Below are 23939 nucleotides of genomic sequence, written 5' to 3'. Positions count from 1 at the left end.
GCGTATTCTTCTGTCATTAAATAGAGCTTCAGCATCTTGAGCAGTAGTTCCATGGTCATTATTAATTGATCTGTGGCCTACAGAGTCACCCAGAAATTACATGTGTGATCTGCAACAAGAAGAGGCAAGCTGTAGTTTGTTTCTGTGGAATTAATCATACCATGAGATATGGCATTTCTACCATCTTTATCCTCCTGTGTATCAGCCTCCCAGAACAGTACAGTATGCATGTAGGAGCAAGGATAAGCACACAGAACAGCAAGCATAAGATGAAGCGTATTAGCCAAAGACAATCCTAGTTCAGAAAAAAGCATTCTACAAATTGTGGTAGTGGTTGCTTAGCAGAAGTCAACATCAAACACATAGCTCTGAGGCAGCCAAGGAAGAGTGCTGTATGAAATGTGAAAGAAAAGATTAGCTAGTGACTGCTGTGGTGGAGTAAGGGCAGGATGCTAAAGCAAGCTGTGTCAGTGTGGAGTATTTCTCAGGTTTGTTTCAATACTCTGCTGTGATCTGATCTGTCTGGCATTTGCCTGCTGATCCCTCCTCAAAAAGCAAGTTAAAGACATGTTTTTTCACTCCTAAGTTCAATTGAATCTGTTTTTCTGTGGACAAAATGCAGAAGCTGTTGCTTACAGTCATGTTGTTCATTCTGCAGAACTGGAGTAAGAGACCAAATGCTGCTCACTGCCAGAATCTGTAACACAGCAAGCATTTTACCTTTGTAGGATCTGGGAAAAGCAAGATGATATTTTCCTAAAATACTCCTTGGCATTCACACAGTGCACTGGAATGTACAAAGATTTAACATGAGCAGAAGAATAAATCTTTTACCTCTAAACATTTTTATAATTGCAACTCTTAAAATGACACCCCTTTTGAATCTCACATTGGAATACATTAAATTAGGAGAGCAATTCATCTGAAGATTTACCAAAAGAAATATTTTTTTCAAACTTGTACAAAAATATTTGAAAAAGATTGCAAAGTTGATGCTAGGAAATAAAAATCAATTATTTTTATCAAAATCATAGTAATAGTATCAACTGATACTACTGAGTGATCAGTAACATCATACTAATTTTCAATAGAAATCTCGCATGCCACTGGGTATCTTCTCATTAAGCATTTTAATCTGATTTAAATGCAAAAAAAAATTCCTCTGATATCAGAAGTTGTCATGCTGGTCTCAAATTTTTTTACATATTCATAAGATCTTGAAGTGTCTTAAATTAGTTTACATTCATTTTGAAACTTCAGAGTTTGGATGCTCATTTTCTTCCAAAAGTATCGAGAGATTTGTAAACAGTGTGCATTTTTTTCCTTGGTGCTTGCACTAGATATAGTTTTTTGAGCTTTTGTGTTAGTTTGTTTTTAACATGGACTTATTTGCATGAGTAGAAGAGAACATACTAGAGGATGGTGAAAGTACTCATGCTAATCTTGATCAGATACTGAAAGGTGTTCAGTAGGGAGGCTGTTGTAAAATTGCTTAACTTTGTTGAGACATTTGTTTTTCAATAATTAAAATGTGGATCAAACTGCATTTAAGCTACCTGAAATAACGAGACCACATAAGGCAGGTCAGAGCACGTAAATTTCAAGTAAAATACAATGAAAAATGGATGTAGGCAATCAGTTCTTCTCTAGCCTTTCTTATACTTGATACTTGCCAAAATCAAGCCGTCCTTTTAATGATGTAAAGCTTCTAATTCTAATTTGCATATCTTTATGGAAGTATTGTTAAAGTTGCTTAACTGTGTTTTAATCTTCTGTTTAAAGGAAAACAGTTATCTGCATTTTTAACCCCAACAGTGCTACTCCACAAAAGGTTGGCAATAGGTGGAAAGAACCAATCAAGTTTGATGTACTTTTCCAATTTTGTGTATGACCTAGTGCCTTCGCTTCCCTGTGATTGTTAAGAGTTACTAAACATTTTGCCTTTCTGTTCCTATTTAAAGACATGCTCTTTAGGAAGAAATGCAAGAGAGAAATGATCCCTTTCCTATGGTTATCCTCTCCTGTCTCACCTCAATAGTGGTCAGACTTCAAACTGTCTTCTTTTCACTGATGGTTTTATTTTTCTCACTTCGATAAATTTTATTAGGTTAAATTTCCCAGAACTTCCCAACTCGGAATAATTCAGAATTATGAAGCACACTGCAAAAACTCAGGAAGCTGGCTTTGGAAATGAGAGAATTGAAAACAGGGTGTGACATTCTCTTTTTATATGTTGGTTTGGTTTTTGTCTACAGCTGTGAGACTTAGATTTATTTTAATTTAATGTTTGTGAATACAAACAAAAATACTTTCCTAGGGTCATAACTGTATAAATCTCTCCCTTGGAAAGAAATCTTCTCAGGCATGCTAATGACACCTTTTAGTCTTTTCCAACAAAACCTTGGTGTTTTGTACTTGACGAACCTCCTGCTAAGATTTACTAATTCCTAGATTTCCATTTTTCTATGAATAAAGAAAGATTTCTTGGAAAGTAAATTGTCTTGGTAAGATTTATCATTTTATCATCTGAGGAAGCAGATATATTCCCTGCAACTCAGATTTTAGCCCATTGTCTTCATTTTTAATTTTTTAAGGAAAACTGTAAAAAAAAAAAATCCCAAGAACCGATATTTTTAGCTTTCTAGTGAAGTGCTTTATTATAAAATATTTTCCAGTGGGAAGAAGGAAAAGGAACATGGAGCATCTCAGTTTTAGAGAGGGAAGTATATAAAAATAAAAAGAGAGATGAGGAGATACTAGAGGCTGAAGGAGTCTAGAGGGACCCAGAAGGAAAGAAGGAAAAAAAATGATGAAAGAAAACACATACTTCCTTACTACTTTATTTCCTTTTCAAAGGTAGTATGAAATTTAATATTGTGGGGTTCAGAGTGCAGCTTACTTTCCTTCTCAAAAAACTCTGAATATTATATCATACTCAATTTTGAGAGGAAAAGGGGAGGATTTTGCTATCTTGGTATTAGGATGGTGGGCTAGTTGCCACCAGCTGATCTCTGGGTTTGGAGTAAGGATCCTCATGGAGGACACCTACTTGCTCAGGTTTTGCTACAAAACAGAAGAAAAAAGCAGAAATTTGCAGACAGAAAATGTTAGATATGATATGAAAACACATTGCTTAACAAAAGTTCAAGCAAATCTGTATAACTGGGTGTGCATATATTTGTTTTGTTTGTGGTGAGTTCTTTTGAGAATAGCAGCCATGTTTTGTCATGTGTGGTATTGGCTCTTACCAAAATTAGTAATTTTTCCCTCCAACAGTTTTTACAGTATGTCTTTTGTTATTATAGCTGCAGGACAACTTTAACCTTTTCTTTAGAAAATACTATTTTTTTTTTCACTTCCTTTCTTTGTGTTATGACTTCTTATCCTGTGGAAGAAAGAAACAATAACTAAAAAACCTTCAAAATTGCATTTAAAATCTTTCATCAAGTACAGTGCTCTGTATTTCAGACTGCCATAGCTCATTAACCTAAATGGTAGTAGTATCCTTTCATCTTATCTCGTAAGAGCTGGAATAATATTTGTTAATGTAGAGAAGTAGTCTTTAAGCTGACAGTGTTTAATGATCATACCAGGGATACATGGAACAGGAAAGATTCCAAAGGAATCATCACTCTTTTAGGAAAATGCTTTGTAAATAATTGGCTATACTACTTTTTATTAGATTAAGTATAAAAGCATAAAAATTCACTGGATCAAAAATTTTCACTGCTTTGAAGGCAAAACTTTCAAAGAGAGAGTTATCTGATTTTTTTTATTATTTTTTTAATTCAAGGGAATGTTGGTTCGGTGGCAGGTGCAGGGGTTATGGAGTGTCTCTTCCTTTGAGTCCCTGTGTATCTCTGTAATGACATAAATTACTCAAGGCAAAGTGCACTCAGATTGCTTTTCTTTCTGCCAGAATGGAGTTTCTCTGTTAGCCTCCTCTAGCTTTTGAGGCACCAGCACTTCTTCAGTCTGTAGCTAACAGAGAGAGGGAAGGTGTAAGAGTAGCCAACAGATAATGTTTCTGGTGTACTCTTGAATTTTAAAAATACGTTACCTGTTTGCAAACTAGATAGGAGATTTCATCATCAGTCCAGATGTGTATCTGCAGGCACAAGCGAAAGAAAATAAATCTATAAGTTTTGTAAAGTGAAACAGAAAACTAGTGCAATGAAAAGAGAACTCTCTCCCATCACTTATACCATTCCAGCAATTCATAAATGTCTCAAATGTCATAAATAATTAGAATTTAGCTACATGTATCTTGCTGTAGTAACAAGTAATTTTACATCTATATTAGTGTAAAACTAAATAACAGATTGCAAGATTCAAAAGAAATATATTTGTATTTCCCTTGCTAAAATATTCAGGTTTTGTTAGCAAACATGCTGTCCATCATTAGATACCTGCTAATATTTATCTCTTACTTCAAATGGTCTTGCTAAATCACTGGAACAGGATACGGCTCTGCAGGGATTGCCAGCTATTCTGCCACATCAGAGAATTCCTACTCTTTTTTTTTTTTTTTTTTTCTTTCTTGGATGATAATCACAGGGTGAAAATGGCAAGTTCCTGCAAGATGTTTTCTAACATCTGGTTCATTATGAGTTCCTCAGGCGCATAGGCTAAAATGCTGGAAGAACTTCTGAGCTCCTTGCATAATTAGGTGGCTTCCTGGCATCTTACATGCAGCTTCCCCTCCAAGTGTCCTTTGGATGTGGTTTGCACGTTACATCTTCCTACTGAGTCTAAAGATGCAGGCACCCTGAATGAGAATGTTTACCTATAAATACAACTGAGCCATGTTTTCATTTTATAGTAAAGTTTCAACTTCAAGTAAATGTGATGCTTAATATTCAGGATTGCAAAATGTCTACCAGTCTAGAAGGTAAACAATGCTAACACTAAACTAAAAAATAGGGAGTGTATCTTTTTGTTCATTTAATTAAACTTATGCTATCTAACCACAGAAGTAAACTTGATAGTTATTTGTAAAATACTGGCCTTCTGCTTCTTCTCGTTGATTTTCTTAGCCAAGGTTATTGTCTTGATCGCTACTTGCTGGAAAACAAACATCCAAAAAAAAGATAACACTTGAGGAAGTTTAGATATCGTATTAATATATGTTGAAAAAATATGATAATGGTAGAAACACAACTGTCTTGAACAAATACTTCCCAAAATACATTTGCTTTTGTTTTCTAAATTCAGCAGTTTTCTGTCTAAACCGATACCTGCTAATAGCTAAAACTCTCTCAAAAAAATCACTTCAGTTTCAGTAAACATACAAAACGGGAATGCTTTGGGCTCTATTTGAAGAAGCAACCTAGAAAGACAAGTCTACGAGTCTGTCTGGACTCTTCATCAGTTCTTTTAGTAATAAAATGAACTTAATCTTTAAAGTGTTATCATTAACAGTACATTGATGTAAAAATTCATTCCTGTGAAAAGGAATTGCTATGTTTATTTTTTGTTAATGTGAGAAAGAAAATGAGAGAATTTACCTATAATGAATTAGGAGAAATTAGATCTTTTTTTGTATTTTTTCGCCCAGCTGCTGAAATGCTTGGATTTGAAGATGCACCAACCTGAGACAGGAATTTTCTGTTTTCTTATTTTTCAACAAGTAAAATAACTTCTATTTAATAGTAAATGATTTTTCATTGGTAAAATTCTAACAATATTTCACTTAGAATTCTCTCTACCACCAGAAGGCTGTTACTTTTTTTTTTTTTTTGTATTTTCTAAGTTTAGGAGAGTGTGCAAGTGGAATATTTCCTTTCTTTTGAGGAGTGAAATCTTAAATAAACTGATTTTTGGACTACCAATTGCTCTCCTTTTCCTGGGAAAAGGCATGATTAGTTTTGTTTTTGAAGCCACCTTTTTGTTTTGTTTTCTTCTTTGTTAGAGTACTAAAGTGATTTAAGAAAGAAAGATCAGTCTTTGAAGCATCCCCTTACACTCTTACACTTTATCTGAGAACTTGGACAAATTATTGTGTTACCTCTTTGTGTCTGTTTTCAATCTGTGTAATAATAATAATATAGGCTTTGTTCATATCTGCATCATATTGCTTAATTTGTTTGCATATCTATAAAGCATTCAAATACTCTAGTGAGTACTTCAGGAATAATCACATAACCAACCAACAAACAAAAACTAACAAATGGCTTTCTTTTTTGTATAGCTCTTTTCTTATACTATGTAACTATGCAGAGTTTTGATGGTTTTTGTTTGCCTGTTAGTTTCTGTGTTTCCTTTTGCATTTATTACTTGATCTGTATCTATATCTTGATGTTCTTGATGTTATGTATTTGCTAAAAGGTTCGTAGAACCTCTTTTGACTTAGGAATTCTCTATCTGTAAGAAAATTTAAGTAGCTGAGGTTGTAAAAATAGTCAGTAGATACAATTGATTTGGTTTCAGGAGACTTTAGCAGTTCTCCTACAGAAAAAAAGTTGAGTTTCCTTTGGTGAATGAGGTACAGCTTAATATATCTTTCTGATTCAACTTGGGATCACAGTGTTTTACAATGCGTGACCCCAGGGTGCGTAACAGTCTGCCCATTTTACCAGTTCTGATGCAAGTTTCTTAAATGGCCAAGTGGGTTAGAGACTGTATAGCCCACTAGTTTCTTTAACCATCAAGTAGATGGAGAATATATAGGTCATTTAAAAAAAGAAGTGTAGATGGATGCTTGCCATTCTGGGAGCTTTCATTGTTGGACTCTTACTTTTAGGCACTGAGGGTCCTCCCTTCTTTTCTTTGAAAGCACACAGGGGGATTCTTCTAAATTGCTGCCTTTTTAAAATCTAATTTATCTACCTAATATATAATAATTTCTGAGGTATCATCACACTTTTCTTAATTTCACACTGCTTTTTGGATCTGCACGCTTCTTAAAATGTTCCCAGTTGTTCCTTCTCCTCACTGGGCTGAGAAAGAGTTGTTTTTGTAGAATCATAGAATCACAAGGTTGGAAAGGACTCACAAGATCATCTAGTCCAACCGTCCTCCTATCGCCATTACTACCCACCGAGCTACTAAATCGTATCTTGTAGCACCTCATCCAGATGCCTCTTGAACACCATTAGGGACGGTGACTCCACCACCTCCCTGTGCAGGCCATTCCAGTGCCTGACCACTCTTTGAGAGAAAAAGTTTTTCCTTATATCTAATCTAAATCTCCCCTGGTGCAACTTGTGGCCTTTTTCTCGGGTCCTAAATTATGTTCTATAATCACACATGTACTGGGGTCTTGGAAATTTCACTTGCTGGAAGTTACGTGCCAGGGAAGGAAGTTTTGTGATTGAATTTATTTAACTGCTGAAAGGTAGGAATACTAAAAGCTTTCAAAATGACTATTAAAATAGAACTAACCTATTGTTTGAAATTATATTCCCATTTAATTAGATCCCTTATAAGATAACTGTTCTACTCAAGGGAACAGATGAAATAAAAAACAGCTTCATCACTGCTTCATCAGCTGTATTCCAGAAAAAGATAAATATTGAGAAATTAGTGATGCTTACTTCTCTTTTAATCTTTTTATCGCTTCAAGGAAGTTGATTCTGGAATTTTTTCATTGATTTAATGTAAATTGGCAACACTGTTTAAAAAATAGGAAGGTAGGAATTATTGCCTTAGTGCCTGTTGGAAGCTGAGTTATGCCATACTGAGGTTTAGAGGAGGAAAAGATGTCTGCATGGCCACTGAAACCCCTATGCTGATAGACAGGTAGCATGAATGGTGCTGTGTGGGTGGTATAGCAGCTTTGTGCTCTCACAAAAGGCTGTTCAGCGCAATGACAGTCTCTTTCCCATGGATGTTGTTAAGCGATGCATCACCTTTGGAACTAGGAAAGAAACTGGAGTAATGGTGCAGAGTAATACCTTGCTCATCACTGCTTTAGGTCTCAATTTAACGTAGTATTCCTAACAAAGCTGGAGTTTATGAATCATGAAACCAACTGACTTCGCAATTGCCATATGTTTATAAAGGTTAAGGGAGGAGGAAGGGAACATAGAATAGAACTATTTTTGTATATGACATCAAACTCCTTTTTACATTGCACATTCTTAATGCTTAGATTTCCTATAGAAATGTCAACTTAAAAATAGTCAAATCAAGTAGAAATGTAGAAATTACTGAGTTAACTGTGTTGCTTTGGCAGACTTGATGTACACGCTAGAAGTTAAGTTTAGTAGTCTGAAAGATTTTAGACCATTTTCAGACTGTTGTGAAGAGGGTAGTACTTGCTGGCTTGGAAAATCTTCGGATCTTGACCATATCAATACTTAATGGAGGGAAATGGCAGGATTTTTATTAAGACTCTTGACTTAGTTTTGGGCGGAATCCAGCTTGCCCAAAGTCGTCTGTCAAGATGTTGAATGTTTAATCTAAATTAGCCACTGGGCTTTTTCCTATGGTTGTGGAGAGAGGCTGCTGCAGGGGGTAATCACGTAAGACAAAAATAAATAGTTGTTACATACTATCACTAGCTCTCCTGAGGGTTTTTGAGGTCGCAGGGAAATTGAGCCATAGGGAGTTTGCTGAAGGAAAAGATATAGTGTTTTTAAGAATTGATGCACTTTTCCTTTTTGTAGCACTGGGGGGGTATAATTCCTCCTGAAGTGGATCCACTCAGAAGTTACCCTTATTGACCCATTTTCTTTGAGAGAGAAAAAACATACGCACAAGTTCTGTTGGGTATTCTGTATTGGCATCTCATTATATTAATGCACGACTGCTATTTGAGCTCAGCCTTGGGGGTTTTAACTCCAGCTTTGACATTTTTGCACTAAATTTAGAGAAATAGCTGCACTTTTTATCTCCTTTTCTGTAATGTCAGCAAGATGCATAATTTCTGTAATTTCATTGTTAGCTTGTAATAAATTAGGATTGTCCTTGTCTCATGAACCCATGCAAATGATCACAGAATTTTTGTCTGTACAGTCTTTATTAAGTAATTTAAAATCTTATCCCAGTGAGAGCCCTGGTTGGGCTGAATGCATGCTAAAGTTGTGTTGCCTTCCAGAAGCAGCCATCATATGGTAGTGCTGCTGAAGGTCTTAATTGTCTCAATACATCTTGGTGCACTTTAATGCTTCTAAATTAATAATGCAATTTCATACCATTACTAAGTCTTGAATTGCATTGCTTCAGCAGAAACATAAAGCTAATGTGATTGTGTACCATAGGGATGGAAGCACCTGTGTTTTTAAAGGCTTGTCCCCCACATTGCAGTTACTTAGTCCAGTTTAGAAGGTTGATGAAATATTTTGCTCGTATACTTCTGGAGGCCACTGAAGACCTCACATGCAACTTATGGCTCACAATGAAAGGTCAAAAACCACAATTACAAGATGTCTTAGGAACACAATATAAGAAATAAAGGTCATTGCCAATAGGTAGAGAGCCTATGGAAGCAATAAATATGTTAAACAAAACATATTTGTAGGTAATGCAGTATACTCCAGATTACATGGATAATGCATTGGTAAACAGAATTAAAATCAATAGTCTCTGCTAATCTGTCCTGGGGATTTTCCTTCTTACTTTCAAGTTTGATTATTGTTTTGTACAAAGCTTCCATTATTGTACAGAACTTAAAAACTAGGTACTTGAAAATTTTAATATTGCTGCCAGCATTGGTTCACATCACTTTCTGATTGATTTAGTATGGCCAGAAAAAAAATTAAATCATCTTCAGATATATAATCTACAAAACAAACGAACGAACAAAAAAGTAACAGCATAATCTCCTTTGCTCCTGAATGCATCACCATGAAAATTGTATATGTGGAAAAAACAGAATTGTTATGCTCTGTGGCACATCACTTCTGCTCTGAGTGCTGCATATGATTATATACAAACAATACTACCACTGTTTGATTTTAGTTGAAATAGAGAAAGAAATATATGTAAGTTAAGTGCATGGTTACCTCAGCTAGAAAACGCTGCTGGGGTTACTGTCAAAGGAAATACATATTTCTACATTTTGTCTACATGATAGCACTGCCATTACTAAAATGATGTGTAAAATAATGGAATAGCAAAGCACTGCTGCAACATAGAAGTGATTATAATGAATCAACCAGAAGTGCCTGTTCTTGTGATATTGCCTGTGGAAGTTAAAGCCTACATCCGCTGTGTGTAGCTTCTGGTCCTATCGTGTTATAGATGATTTCCTTCCATAGGTAGAGTGTGTATGGATCTCATCAGAGTTATATCTCAGATATCACCAACTGAGTTATATACTTCTGGAGTCATTTACAGTATTTTTCTCATACTAATTCATCTGAGTAAACATATATCAACAAGGGTTACCGCCCTGAACACTAATCAGTTACTAGGTTTTTTTGCAGTACTCAGATATAGCAAATAAACATGTATTACCTGAGCAGAAGAGTTAAAACATGAAAGGAAGACCATTGGCTTACTTTCCTCAGATTGTTTTCTAGTTTTAATAAAGTGTTGCCATTGGGATGCCATAGCATGCTTTGTAATTTTGTGAAGCTGATTGGTTGATTAAATTCTGAATTTAATGAGAGAACATGAAACTACACAAAGGTTTCAAGTTAGGATTGTTGTCTTTACAAAATGTCAGTATATCTCAAGTTAGTATACAGCAATATATATGCTATGTCGTATATTCTACCAGAGTATGTAGAATCTCTTACAGCCGGTATGTTATACAGGAGTGGTGTTGTATGTACGTTTTCCTTCTGTGAGGGTTAATTTACATTCTGATGGTTTTGACTCTTGGAGTTCTAAAAATGTAGAAAGAATCGTAACTTTTCAGTTTAAATAAATATTGTTCTTACTGACGAAGCAATTTTCAGACTGTCAGAGGTAGTAACACTGCTGCTTTCTTACCAACAGTTGCAATGCAAGGCAGTGTTCTGGAGAGCAAACTATGTGTAGATAATACGTGCCCCCTAGAGGTCGGCAGGCATCAAAACATTCCTCGTTTTGCCCCTACCCTCAAACTTGCATAAATGGTGACGGCTGGACAGGCTTCCAGAGCAAAGGGTCACTGCCAGTAGAAAAAGAACTCGTCTTTGACTCCATATTCACAACATAGGAAACTCTCCTAGAGCCTGACAACTATGTTCTTCATTTTCTGCTTATTTTTTTTTCTACCATGTGTCTGTGACATTAATGTGTGCAGTTCAGAAGCTGAGCAACCTGTTGACGTACAAACCTATGTTAGCCTAATTGTTACCTAAGTTAGCTGTATTATCCACTAATCATTCTGCAGCTATAATTCCCTGAAAGGTACTTTGTAAAACATAGCGGGGATAGGTTTTGTTTTGGTAAGAGGACAGTTATTTTAAAAACAATTCTTAATTTAACATTGAGGGATTTATTTTATTTTTAGAAAGTATTGTTAGTTAAATAACAATAATAAAAAAATCTTTTTTTTTTTTTAATTCCTCCTGCTTTCTCTTCCCCATCCACTGTTCAGCTTTTTATTTGTATATGCATTCACAGAATCACTGAATTGCAGAAGGTTGTAAGAGACCTTTGGGTACAGTCTAGTCCCCTGCTAAAGCAGGTTCCCTACAGTAGGTCACACCGGAAGGTGTCCAGATAGGTTTTGAATATCTCCTGAGAAGGAGACTCCATCTCACTGGGCAGCCTGTTCCAGTGCTCCATATCCCTCAAAGTACAGAAGATATTCCTCAAGTTTGTATGGAAATTCCTGTGTTGTGGTTTGTGCCTATTATTGTCCCATGTCCTGTCACTAGACGTTGCCCAAAAGAGCCTGGCCCCATGCACTTGACTTCCACACCTTAGATATTTATAAGAATTGATAAGATTCCCTCTCAGTCTTCTTTTCTCCAGGATGAATAGTTCCAGGCCTGTCAATTTTTCCTGATATGGGAGATGCTCCAGGCATCTAATAATATTTGAATGGCAGTACACAACCTTCATCCAGGTCATTAATGAAGGTGTTGAACAAGACTGGACTTAGCACCAACCCCTGGGGAACACCACTAACTACAGGCCTCCAGCTTAATTCTTTCTGTTGATCACAACTCTTTCAAGCTGTTAATAGGGAAAAGTAATTGCTGAACAACAAATGCTGATTTTCTGTATGCTCATTCAGTGCCAAATTTACCATACAACTTTGGATGCGGCTGCATAGTAAGCTGCAATATAAGTGATCTACAGAAGAGATGCTGGCAGATGTTCAGACATGAGTAAAGCCATGTTATTGTACCAAGGCTTACCAGTGACTTCTTCTCAGCCAGGGCTGGGAGCATGTCCTTGCAGTGTCTGCTTCTCCCCATTTGTATTCTAGCCCTGGAGCCTGTGCGGTTGTTCACTGTGACACCCAGAAAGATTTCTAGCAGTAAGTTGCATTTTAGCCATGAGAAATTTTAGTTAGAAGTAAAAATCAACAGCTTCGCCTACACTGGTGTGTGTTACATTACATGATGCTGCAATCTGTAACTGATATATAACTGTATTTGTACTGGAACTTATGTTGGCAACCTGTTCCTTTGGATGTTGGCATCAAAGAGCAGTGACTGTCAAATCACCTAAAACAGCCTTTCCTGGATAGTCGGAGGATAAAGATAAAACCTCAGTTTGTGTTAAAAAACAATTAGTTATGAGTTTCATACCATATGGACCCATAGCATATGAGAGGTAATTTTGAGTCTCAACCACCCAAAGAGCAGCCATCCTGAGCTGCGTTTTGTGGGAGGCTCAGATCAGTCCATACCCCCTTCCTGCTGCTCTGTATTCCTTGCAGTACTTTCCTGCTTCAGTGTGGGCTCTCCATGGGATACAGCTCCTTCAGGAAATGTCCACCTGCTCTGGACAGGACTGCCATGCACTTTTTTGCCTTTTCTTAGTTACATTTCCTCAGAGGCATCACCACGCTGGCTGCCAGGCCTAGCCCTGTGCCGTGGCCAGGCTGTTGGAGCCAGCTGTGCCTCGCACATGGCAGCCTCTGCCTCACCTTACAGAGGCTCTGCAGCAGGTGCAGAGGTTAATCTGAGACACATCAGCTGCTTTTATTTCTTCAGCCCCTCACTATAGATTTAGTGAGAATAAAATTCAAGCAGATGCATTTACAGCTGTTGTTACATCTGTAGTTCTTCAGTGTGGAAGGAGTTGAACATTTAATATTTCACAACATTTTTCATTGTGTGTTTGAATACAAAAGCTGCCTTGCAGACAGTGTCTGGGTTAATTTAGGAGATTATTTAAGGTTTACATATACATGCTATTAACTGTCTTTTGATGTACAAGAGTGAATTTTGATAGGTAAGTGTGGGAGGTGATTGCATTTCTTGCCAACAGCTAATCTCTTTTCTGCACTTATAAACATTTTCACTAACCCCATAATTTCTTGTCAGAAGTTTCACTGAGACAATTGTTGGATAATTTTGTGCGCATTTTGTACAAAATGTAGTTTAGAAAGGAGTTCGTGATCACAGAGTCTTTCCCTTTATTGTGAAGCAGGCACAGGTATAAAAGAGCAGCTTTCAGGCCACTTCCTGCCTGGGCAGGTGATGAGCAGGCAGCTCTTTTCCAGTGAGAGGCTTACTGACCTTCCATTGTCAGGGAATCCCACCTGCATTAGCCACAGTGCACTCAGCAGCCTCCCATGGTCATTCAGTATCTCAGAACAACACTATCCTGTGCTCTCAAATTCAACACATCAGACACTTCTGTACATAAGTCACACCAAAACGTTTTCTCAAATATTGACATTTTTAATGTTGCATGAAAATTTCTTTTTTTCTTCTTCTTGGGTTAATCAGTGGTGCTGAATGTGTAAGTGAGGGAAACATCTCAATTTCAGTGATAGGTAGAGAAAAGGCTATTCGTTTGGGAGTAATTAATATCTTAAAATTTTTGAATAGCTGTTACTAGTGCAACTCTATATGGAAGAAACAGAGCAGTGTGTTTACCCAGGACATCTTTTTCAGATAGGACTGTCTTCCATGAGAAAGGGTATATGTTTTTTACAAGGATACATATGTATATATCTGTGTGAATGTTGGTATGTATGTAGAGGAGCCTAAGCTGACTCAAAATGGCAGGATGGATCAGAATACTTATGAACTAAACAGTAAATGAAAGGACCATTTGTAACAACTGTAAATACAGTCATTATGGGTAACAGTTTATGATCATGAAAAGTGAGCAGTGAAAATGGGGTTCATCAAACCAGGCTTAGATGTGCTGTGTAATAGATGGAGGACATTAGCTACTCCTAGAGCTTACTTCATCCTAGGGCTCTGTTGAAGGGTCTTTTTGATGAGATAACTCTTTCTGCATTACCATCACGGAATCTTTGCACCTCAGGGTACTGTACAGTCTTATAACTAAAGGTATCTAAAGGTAAGGGAGACCACATCCTAAATTGTTAATGTTCGTAACTTTGTGTGAAATTGCAGGCTTCCTGGTTTGGTCTGTTTAGCCATGATTATCTGATAGTGTGTGTAAAATTATACATGAAATTTAAGAAACCTTTTAAAAGAAAAAGCAATCCTTGTTTTCTTAAAAGCAGAGGTGGTAGAGGTCAGCCATCAGTAAGCACCTGAAGAAACCAAAATCTAAGAGATTATAAATACTTCTCCGTTTTTAAAAAGCTTTTGTGATTATACATCAGATACATGGAAAATATAAGTAATAAAGAGTAGTTAAACTGAAGTACTCTTCTAAGTAGTAATTTTTGCCTGCTGTTCTCTTCTTTCCTAACTGCTTGTGCTACTAATTATTTTCAAACGCTCTAGTGCACTTACTAGGTGCTTTGTAAGTGAAGTAAACCAAGTTGAGCACGTTTAGGCTGACAAGATCTAACAATATCTGCAAAATAGCCACTCAAATTTGCCAATAAAATGCTGAAGTCATTACTCTGCAGTAAACATCATTTTACAGGTCGCTTCCACAGCAAATGTGAGATTAAAATTTATCCTGTGTATCTTTTAAAGTCAGTTTCACAGGTTTAATCTCCTGAATTCAAGCAGTGAGTTCAGGCCAAAGATATCATCAGTAGAATTTTTGGAAGAAATAGTTAAATTTCTGACAGTCTCTCTCTGTTGCATTGTCAAAAATATATAAACAATTTTGTTTCACTTTTGATCTTCAAATATATATATAATGCAGCTTAATAACTTTCCCTTACACTCTTTTGAATTCACGACCTGTGTGTACTGCATTGTGGTCATTATTTTGCTATCTAACTAGAAGACTGCACATTTCCACAGTACCTCAAGTTTTAAAAATTCTTATAGACTTCTGCCATGTACTAGATAAGTGTCCAATAGGCAGCTTGCGCATGATTCATTATGAAGCATTATTCATTATGAAGACAGTACATGAAAATTCTCTTTTTGTAATCAGATTATTTTCCTTAAGGTAAAAAAGGAAGTCTAAAAACGTGAAAATAAATAAACAACAACAAACAGTTTCCAGTAGGAAATTCTATCCTAAACTAAGTGTAACATATTTGTAGCTCTGTCATTACAGAGCTGTTTTTTTCAAGTTTATAAACACTGCACTTTCAGTCTCTTACCATCCAGCTTTAATCTTGTCCAGAGTGATTCTAGCATATATCTAATTAGATCCAGTGGAAGAAGTGCACAGCAGAAATACTTCTTCCAGCTTTCAGACTTTTTTATACCTGAAGCTCAAGAATCAAAGGACTTTCTGGCCTTTAAAGTCCTTTGAAAATAGAAGCTGCAGGGCAGACATTTTATTATGTTTTTTTTTTCTGGTGTTGTAAAGTCATCAGAATTATATCCATAAAACTACTGAAGTGCCTTGTATCTGTTTAGGTATATTTTTTTTAACAAAATTGCCCAAAGTTCAGTTAAAAAAAAAAAATAAAGTGCCCAGGAGATCTCCTTTATCTGTTGATAACCTCATGTGAAATTCATACCTTGTTATGTACAAAGTTTTATGAATCTGTGAAATCTGTTTCTGCCAGTGAGAAAGCTACTTTATGACACACTTCTGTATAAATACAGAAATTCAATTTCACAGTGCAAAATCAGCATATGTCAATTCATTTTACCAAGTAAACATAACAGATATTACTGTATCCACAGTTCTGCTTTCTACAGAAGTAGTTCTCTTATTTAGAGGTTTTTCTGGCAATTGTCTCAAGTGAGATTTTATCAAAAATGAATTAAAAGCAAAAGGCCTTCAAGGTGCACTTCTTGTTTTAGATAGTGTTTCTCATGAATATAGGGAAGGAATCATAAAGTGTGATCTTCAGTTCTGGAACTGGAATACAGAGAGCCCACCTGGGCAGATAAAAGCATCTTTTAAGCTGTCATAGTCACAAATGTATTTGTAATACTAGAAAACTCAGACACCTATTCTCCATAGTTGCCTCTGTGCATGCATCCTAACTCAAGTTTCTTAGCTGTACTGCCTCCCAAACCACACTGAAGAGCTGGTATCACAGTTTAGTGGCAGAGATCAAGGGCCAATGCCTAGAAGCACCCCCTTAAATTGAATTTCTACCACAGATATCACCACTGAATTCAGAGTGGCTGTTGTTGGCTTTGGTATGTCCAGGATTCATGCTGGTGGAGTGAGGTGCAAGGGTTTTGTTTTTCTTTTCTTTGGACAAGTCTTCCAGAAAGATCAGCAGAGGACTAATGAATCATATCAGCATAGAAGAATGGTTCAAAAAAGAAGTGCCACTGCTTCCGAGACGTAAAATATAGGTTACCCATCTTCCCTGATTTTATCCTGGTATTTTGAACCAAGATGAACAGATGTGTGGAGATACAGCTTTCATATGGTTCCATCAAATGAACTTTGATTGTCTTCACAAGCTGAATGGCCAACTGTTCTTGATTGGTTTTCATAGTGAATAGAGTTTGTTACTTACATTGCTGGGTTTACAAACAGTGCAAGGTATTTTGAGGAATTGTAGTTATAAATTAGAGCAGAGAATTCTGAAGCTGAGTCACTACCAGTGTGGTTAGGGGAGTAAAGCTGAATACTGGTAGTAATGACAGAAAGTTTCTGGGATTAAATTTCTTTACTGAGAATAACTTCAAAAGCTAATTTAATAATGAGTTTTTGATAACTAAAAATAACTTGACAAGAAGGAAATTTAGCTTTATTAATAGTCTGTATTTAATTGTCAGAAACTGTTATTCCTCAGCTGAGAGATACCAAAACCAGAACTTGTATTTTAAAGGTGTGGGGTTACATTTCCTAGGCTAAAATGTCAAACTCTCCTACCAGACCCCTCATGGTGCTTATCCATAGCTTTGCAGTGTCAAAGCGCTTTCCAGGTGGAAGGTGGTTACTGATGAGCATGAACTCCTTGGCTTCTCCATGCCTCTGTCTGAGTGCTTTGCTTTCTCTGTTGGGTGACCTTAGGTGCAGACATGTTTCCTTGTGCTACCGTTCCTTTGCCTATTCCGCTGGGAGTAATGACACAAACAAGTAGCAGCTTGGAACAGAAACACCTAGTTGCTTCAGGAGGTGTATCTGGAGTTAGTGTCTGTCAGCCAGATGTTGAACTCGGCAAAGAGGGCATCAAAGTGTGCTCCTACAAAAGAGTTTGCCACACTGATGTATCTGGGTTCCTTCCCTCTAAAAATTGAATGGCACTATTTGTGAGACAGTTAATGTATGTTCCTCCTTTCTGGGCTGTCTTTCATCTGATCTACTTCCTTTCCAAATACAGTGTCTGTTGTTTCCACATGGTGTAAGGGTGTGTTCAGATTCACTTCCCTCCTAACACATTACATTGCTGGGCTGTGCAGTTTTTGCAGAGGGAACAGACATCCCCTGGGAGAGTGTTTCATATGAGGAGGGAGAGACCTTCTTGATCAGTGGTATACAGAGCAGTGTTAAAGTCATCTTTTGGTGAGAAAAATTGGGTGCGGGTAGTAAATGCCTATTTTCTTCTGTCCTGGAGATGAATTGCAAAGTAATCTCAGCCTTGTTTGTTAATAATCTCGGTCTTATAATTGCTGTTGTTTTTTACTGAAAAACTATACATCCAGTATAGCCAGTATTCACACTTTCTGATCTGCTGCCTTGTTTTGTAACACCTGGGAATTAAACCTCTTGGTGTGCTGGTAAGGCTGAAACACTGAGCAATCACGTGGAACATCAGATTCAGAATCACTCTTCTGTGTTTAAGCTATTCAGAGGGGTTTTGAAGCCTTCAGCTGCAATAGCATGTAATAAATGGGATAATAACAGCACGTGGTCCCACTTGGCATTAATTATACCTAGTTAATTGAAACACAGTAGTCAGTGGCTAATCCTTTTCCTTCACTTCAGGAGTTTACGTTTTTTGTGGAGGAAAATGTGTTGTATAAATTTTAATTATGTTACATAGGTCACTCTGAAAGTAATGTCTCCGATTTATTTCCATGGAAACTACAACAGATACAAAAAGCACAATAACACAGTCTATAGAGCTAATTCTTAGTGACAAAACACTGTTTTTCAACATAGTCACCTGCCTACCTGCCACGCTTGTAAAAAATCTATACCAGCAGAGGTGACCAGCTGTTTCACTGCTGCTGTGACAGCATTGTGGCTAGGAAAGTGTTGCCCACGCAGTCCATCTTTCATCAGTCTGAACAGGTGGAGATCAGAAGGTGCCAAATCTGCACCATACAGTGGGTGTGGTAGGACAGTCCAGGCAAGATTGGCAATGTGCTCTATAGTCTTCAAAATGGTACCGGGCCTGGTGTCACTTTCTCTTGTTGCACAAGAGAAAGGCTGTCTGCTTCTCTGGCCTGACTGTGGCAGTGATCCACCTCTGACATCATGGTCCAACATAATAAAATTGGAGGCATTACTTTTGGAAAACCCCTCATGTTTTTTTGCTTCCTCTATGTTTTTTGTCAACTTTTGATACCAGCAGTATGTTAAATTAAGCTGAAAATATAATATTTGGAGTGCAACAGCGGTTTTATTTTTCCTTGTTGTTGTTGTTGTTGTATTCTTTTAGTGAAAAATAGTATTCCAAACAGCTTTCTAAACTGGTTAGTTTGAGAGACAGCATGATTTGGGGAAGAAAAGGAGAGCCAAGTTCTGATTTCTGGCCATACAGTGAGCTGTCCCTGGGGTACAGGTGGGCATGGCAGCCTCTCTCACTGTGCATCTGGAGGTGCTATCTTCCAAGCTCCCTTCCTCACTCAGATGCAGAATCTTTTGTGTTGTCTTAGGCAAGTGGTTTTCCTCACTCCAGTGTAGTCACTGTGTTTGAAAAATCATCTGAAAACATTATGATTATACCTAGCCCTTTGTGTAGCATTGTGAGTAACTGAAAGGTATGTCAGTACAATTTTATTACCAGATCTATGCAGTATGTGGATCCTTGAGTTGGTCTAACTATTTTCAGCTAAGTCTCTAAAAATGCATACATACAAAAAAAGGAAAACAATATTCAGCTGCAGAAAACATTAATGGTTTTTGTTTCCTGTTGATCCAGATGAGTACTTTCAGCTTATATGTTTGTGTCATTGCTGTCCATTTGCAATCGATTCTAATAATTCCTCCTCTCTCTTCTGTTTTGTTCACAGCCTACATGCTGACACACTACCAGTTTTGTTTCCAAAAGAGGAGTTCACAGAACTACACAGTGCCTGATCCTACTCGCCGCTTTGATGTTCCTCCCTGGACTATGTAGGTAAAAGAAACACTTATATCCACAGTATGTCTTTCCAAGTATTAAGCATATTGGGAAACAGCTGATTTTTTTTTCATAACAGTGCTCACTTTGCCAGCTCGGGTTCTTCTGGAGTTTATGGACCACAAAACAACTGAATAAGGCTTTCCAACTTTGTGATGTGTTTTATTATGAACAGACATGCAGCTGTAGACCATCATAAGTGTTTGGTCTCGATGCCACGTGTTCTGGAAGTTGCTGTCGATGCTAGGAACACCATGATGATTGTCGTTCCTGTAGGTGTACCTGAGCTGACTTCAGTAGTAGCTGTAGTGGTGCAAATTTTCACATAGGCACAAAACCCAGTAGAGAAACTGAATAAATTCTCAAGCGATTGGCAAACCTTGAGCTGCATAACTATCAGAATAAGAACTAGGCTGAAAAGGTTTACAGAAATCAATCTCTAGGCCGGTTTTGAAAAGAATAGGACAATATCATGGTTTTGTAAAGTAGCAGAAAGATGCTTTCAGATGATTCCTGCTATTCATCTTGAGCTTCTGCAGAAAGCATCAATTATTCTATGGATTTCAGATAAAACAAAAAATGTAGCCCATAATTCAGTCTTGCTGTAATAAAGAGTAATTTCCTGAAAAGTGTGTTTTCTCTTCCAGTTTTGGTATGCTACCTGTGCTTAGGTTCTCTAAGTCATTTCCCCTGTAAAAATTAACTTAGGCAAAGAACTAGATTATTCCAGATAAATTGCTAGCATTCATTAGCACTTGTCTGATTTCTTCATTGTATCTTTCGCTGTTTTGTGACTCAGTTGCAGTGGTATTTAAAATTGTTTACATTAACTGTGAACTGGCAGGCTGCAGCGTTCATATCTGTTGTATTTGGTGTTTTTTCACATTTCTTATGTTTCTGTAAAACTTTCACGCTGCTTTGTACTTCTAGTTTTGTAGAAATAAAACATAAATATAATTATGTAACAGTGATTTAGATGGTCTGTATTTACACTTGTAGGCACACCCCTTACATGGAAGACTGCTCTTCTCATATACTCACTTGAGGAACTGTGGCACTGACAATTTATTGTGATTGTTTCTGGAGTGTGTCGAGATTTCAGTCACTCAGGTCTACTTGTCTAAAGAAACCTTCTAACCAAGTCATTTCAGGCAAGCATTTACATAGCATGCTAGTTGAATCTTTATAGCTTCAATGCTAGCAGCAAGTGGCTCAAGTACGTCCTGAATCAAGGTAAACCCCTACTTTTGTGTTCTGAAGTTAGTACATAGTATCTTGAGCAACATTACACAGTTAGCCATACTTGCTTATAGTTGTTTTTGCCTTTTGTGTTGTGTTGGCCATTTTCCAGCTTCAGTTAGATGTTTTTTCACACACTTTGGGTATGGTAAAGGCATTTAGCTTCTTTTTTTTCAGGTGACAGTCTCTGTGAATAAAATCCTGAAAACAAATACGTTTTTTGTTTAAGTATTTAAATTGAAATTGTCAATATTTGTAAATGAGTTGCTAACTCTAAATGGAAAAGGAATCTATGTTGTTTGGTGGGAGTATCCTAAATCTTCCTCGGCTCATAGCTAAGGGGCCAGGAAGCAATCCCATTCATTATGCTGGAGGGGATACTGAGTTTGAGGTGAATGTTATCTCTAGGTTTCAGAGGTATAATTGCCATTCAACAAGAATTGTTTTAATTGATACTGAAGTTCAGAGTACTCCTAAATTATTGAAATTAACTATATTTAGTCATAGCCTAAAAGAAAAGTAAAAAAGAAAATAGTCCAATTCATATAATTCATTTCTACAAACGTCGCTGCAGTGCACATATCTCTCCCCTTGTTAGCATGTTTGTTGATTAGACTGTAATATGACAGTGAGATGACAGTGAACATATAATAAAGTCTTAAAGCACCAATCCAGTCTATGTCAACATAGCTTTTTTTTTCCTGATACTTATTTAACAAAACCATTCATGCAAATATATCTAATGGATTGCTTTATGTTTATGCCGTTGTGCTACCTCTTAAGGGGTGATATATGTGAGAAGATAATCAAATATCGTGCTTTACCACCCACAACTGTGCAATGCGTTAAAAAGAGTTTGTCAGTTCATCAGAATGCATTATATTAGTTGCGAGGAGCAGCATTGTTTTGCTTACCTTGTTACCTTGAATGGAAGGGTAATGGTCACTGTGACATGCATTTGTCATTTAACACAAGTGATGTTTGTGCTTTAGGAGCTTTTAGCAAAGAATAGATGTCTGCAAAGTTTGTGGTACAAAATGGCTCACTAATGCAAAGTTCAAAGACAATCTCTTATAAGACAACTGGGGTAACTTTCAAGTCTAAACTAGATCATGTCTGATCTAGGAAGAGCTAGAGGAAATGCCTGGACTTAGAAAGTCTGTGCAGAAATATATACACGCTGATTATTTTTAAAAATACTGTTAAAATTCATTCATATTTGTTCTGTATAGTAATAAATGTGACTAAAATATTTTCTGTGCATCTAAATATCTAATTAAAACTGAATCAATCAAATCAATAAAATCTGCTATCTTAAAGGGAATGTGTAGTTTCAACTTCAGAGCACCAATGTTTGTTCTGTGACGTATGCCATGGGAATACTTGTTCCTATGCTGTGAAACTTAATTCAAATTCTAAATCCAAATCTAATGAAACTTGTATTTTTACTTATTTGCTTAGTTTTAGAAATTGATAGTAGGTTAGAAGAAAAAAATGTTTGACAAAAAAAAAACCAACCAATTCAAAGTGTATGTAATTTGTGAAAACACTTTGTCATGAGTTCATGCTGTAAGCAGTTGTATGATCAGCCAGATCTTTCAGTGCTTACTTGCTTAGTTCCTGTTTAAATAACCATCCTTGAAGTGACTTGGCTTGACATTATTTCAGGGGAAGCATCACAGTTTAAACCATTGTGTATCTATAGCTCATCTGTTGAGTTAATGAGTCATTCATGAGGCATTGAATGCTATTATATTTTTAAAAGATGATAAATGGCAGAAATTAATTTTCTACAAACAAATTCCTTTTTGTCTCTAGTTGTTTAACAGAGTCTAAGCAATAGCTCTTGATGGTGAGGGGAGAGCATAGAGCAGTGTTCAGTTCATTCCTTCATTTTTGCTTAGTTATTTTGAAATAGAATAGTTGAATTCCTTGGAGTAAAAAAAGGTGACACAAATGGATCATTTGTAATATGAATCCTGAGAGAAAGTGTATATTTTATACTAGAATTAGAGTTGTTACTCAAATGAATGATGGAAATATTTAGATATTTAAGTGTACAAGATATATTTGCTTTCAGATATAATTCCATCTAGGATATAGTGTAAACAGTTATTTCATTACATACATTAAAAACTCAAGCAGAGTGGTTATGTCTGAATTCCATTCCCTCTAAAAACCCCAGCTTTTGCAATGAAGATCTTTCAGTATCTTTTTTTGGAGGGAGACTGTTTGTTTTCACAATTACGCATTTTTATTTCCTCTGGCAATAACAACAACAACAAAAAATCTTGAGTTTTCTAGTCACGTACTTCACCAGACTGGTCATGTCTAACTCGTAAGGGCTGACTAGTTTGCAGCTGTAGGTGGTATGTGAGATACAGAATTCAGGAAGAGCATGATTTCCATAACCACTTCAAAGGAAATACATTATAAATAAAATACATTTCTCTAGGGGCTTACAAAACCATTCTGTTTATAATTTAAATTACATTAAGCTAAGTAAAATAGTACAGTAAAATCCTCAAGGGATTTAAGTTTGAACATTACATTACTTCCATTAATTGGAAGTATTTTACTATCTGTCTAATAGTTTATTTTTCATTCAGTATATATATAATTAAAAGTATTGTCTTTATAACAGAACTCATTCTTTCCCATTCTGTGTTCCAAGTCTTTCTGCTCAGTTGATTGAAATAGCTTTATTTGCTTACCAGCCATCATTTCTCACTACTTCATTTCTGTTGACCATCCCTCTGAGCATCCACGTATGACAGAAGAGGACTGTCGCTGTTTGGCAGATTTTCTGCCTTTAAGCAAACTCAAACTGAGTCTCAGACTCCTGACTAACTGAAGTTCTGCATCACAACTGGAGAGCATTAGACTTTCTTTTGTTAGAATATTTTAGTCTGCTCATCCAAACCACATAGCTTGCTTCTCCCAGGCTGTTCACAGAAGTAACTCTGACACAGGACAGTAACACGAGGGAGTCCATTTGTCTCCCTATTTTATAAAAGTAATTCAGATACAGAGAGGAGATTCTGTA

The 23939-nt window shown here is 36.6% G+C and overlaps 1 protein-coding gene across 3 annotated transcripts in view; it reads left to right on the top strand.

Moving 5' to 3' along the window:
- The window catches only part of CHRM3 (cholinergic receptor muscarinic 3), a 276313-nt gene that overhangs the window by 127264 nt on the left and 125110 nt on the right, over positions 1–23939 (top strand). For 2 of the 3 annotated variants that reach the window (XM_021392502.1, XM_021392501.1), the window contains one exon: positions 19545–19647. In XM_021392502.1, the coding sequence (XP_021248177.1) occupies positions 19550–19647 (98 nt within the window). In that variant the 5' untranslated portion in view covers positions 19545–19549. Of the gene's footprint in view, positions 1–19544; positions 19652–23939 lie in introns of all 3 variants that reach the window. The other variant, XM_021392503.1, reaches the window with a different exon arrangement.

Source organism: Numida meleagris, chromosome 3 (genome assembly GCF_002078875.1).
Source record: "Numida meleagris isolate 19003 breed g44 Domestic line chromosome 3, NumMel1.0, whole genome shotgun sequence".
NCBI lineage: Eukaryota > Metazoa > Chordata > Aves > Galliformes > Numididae > Numida > Numida meleagris.
Note: the sequence above shows the minus strand (reverse complement) of the source record. Positions and strands in the feature narration are given on the sequence as shown.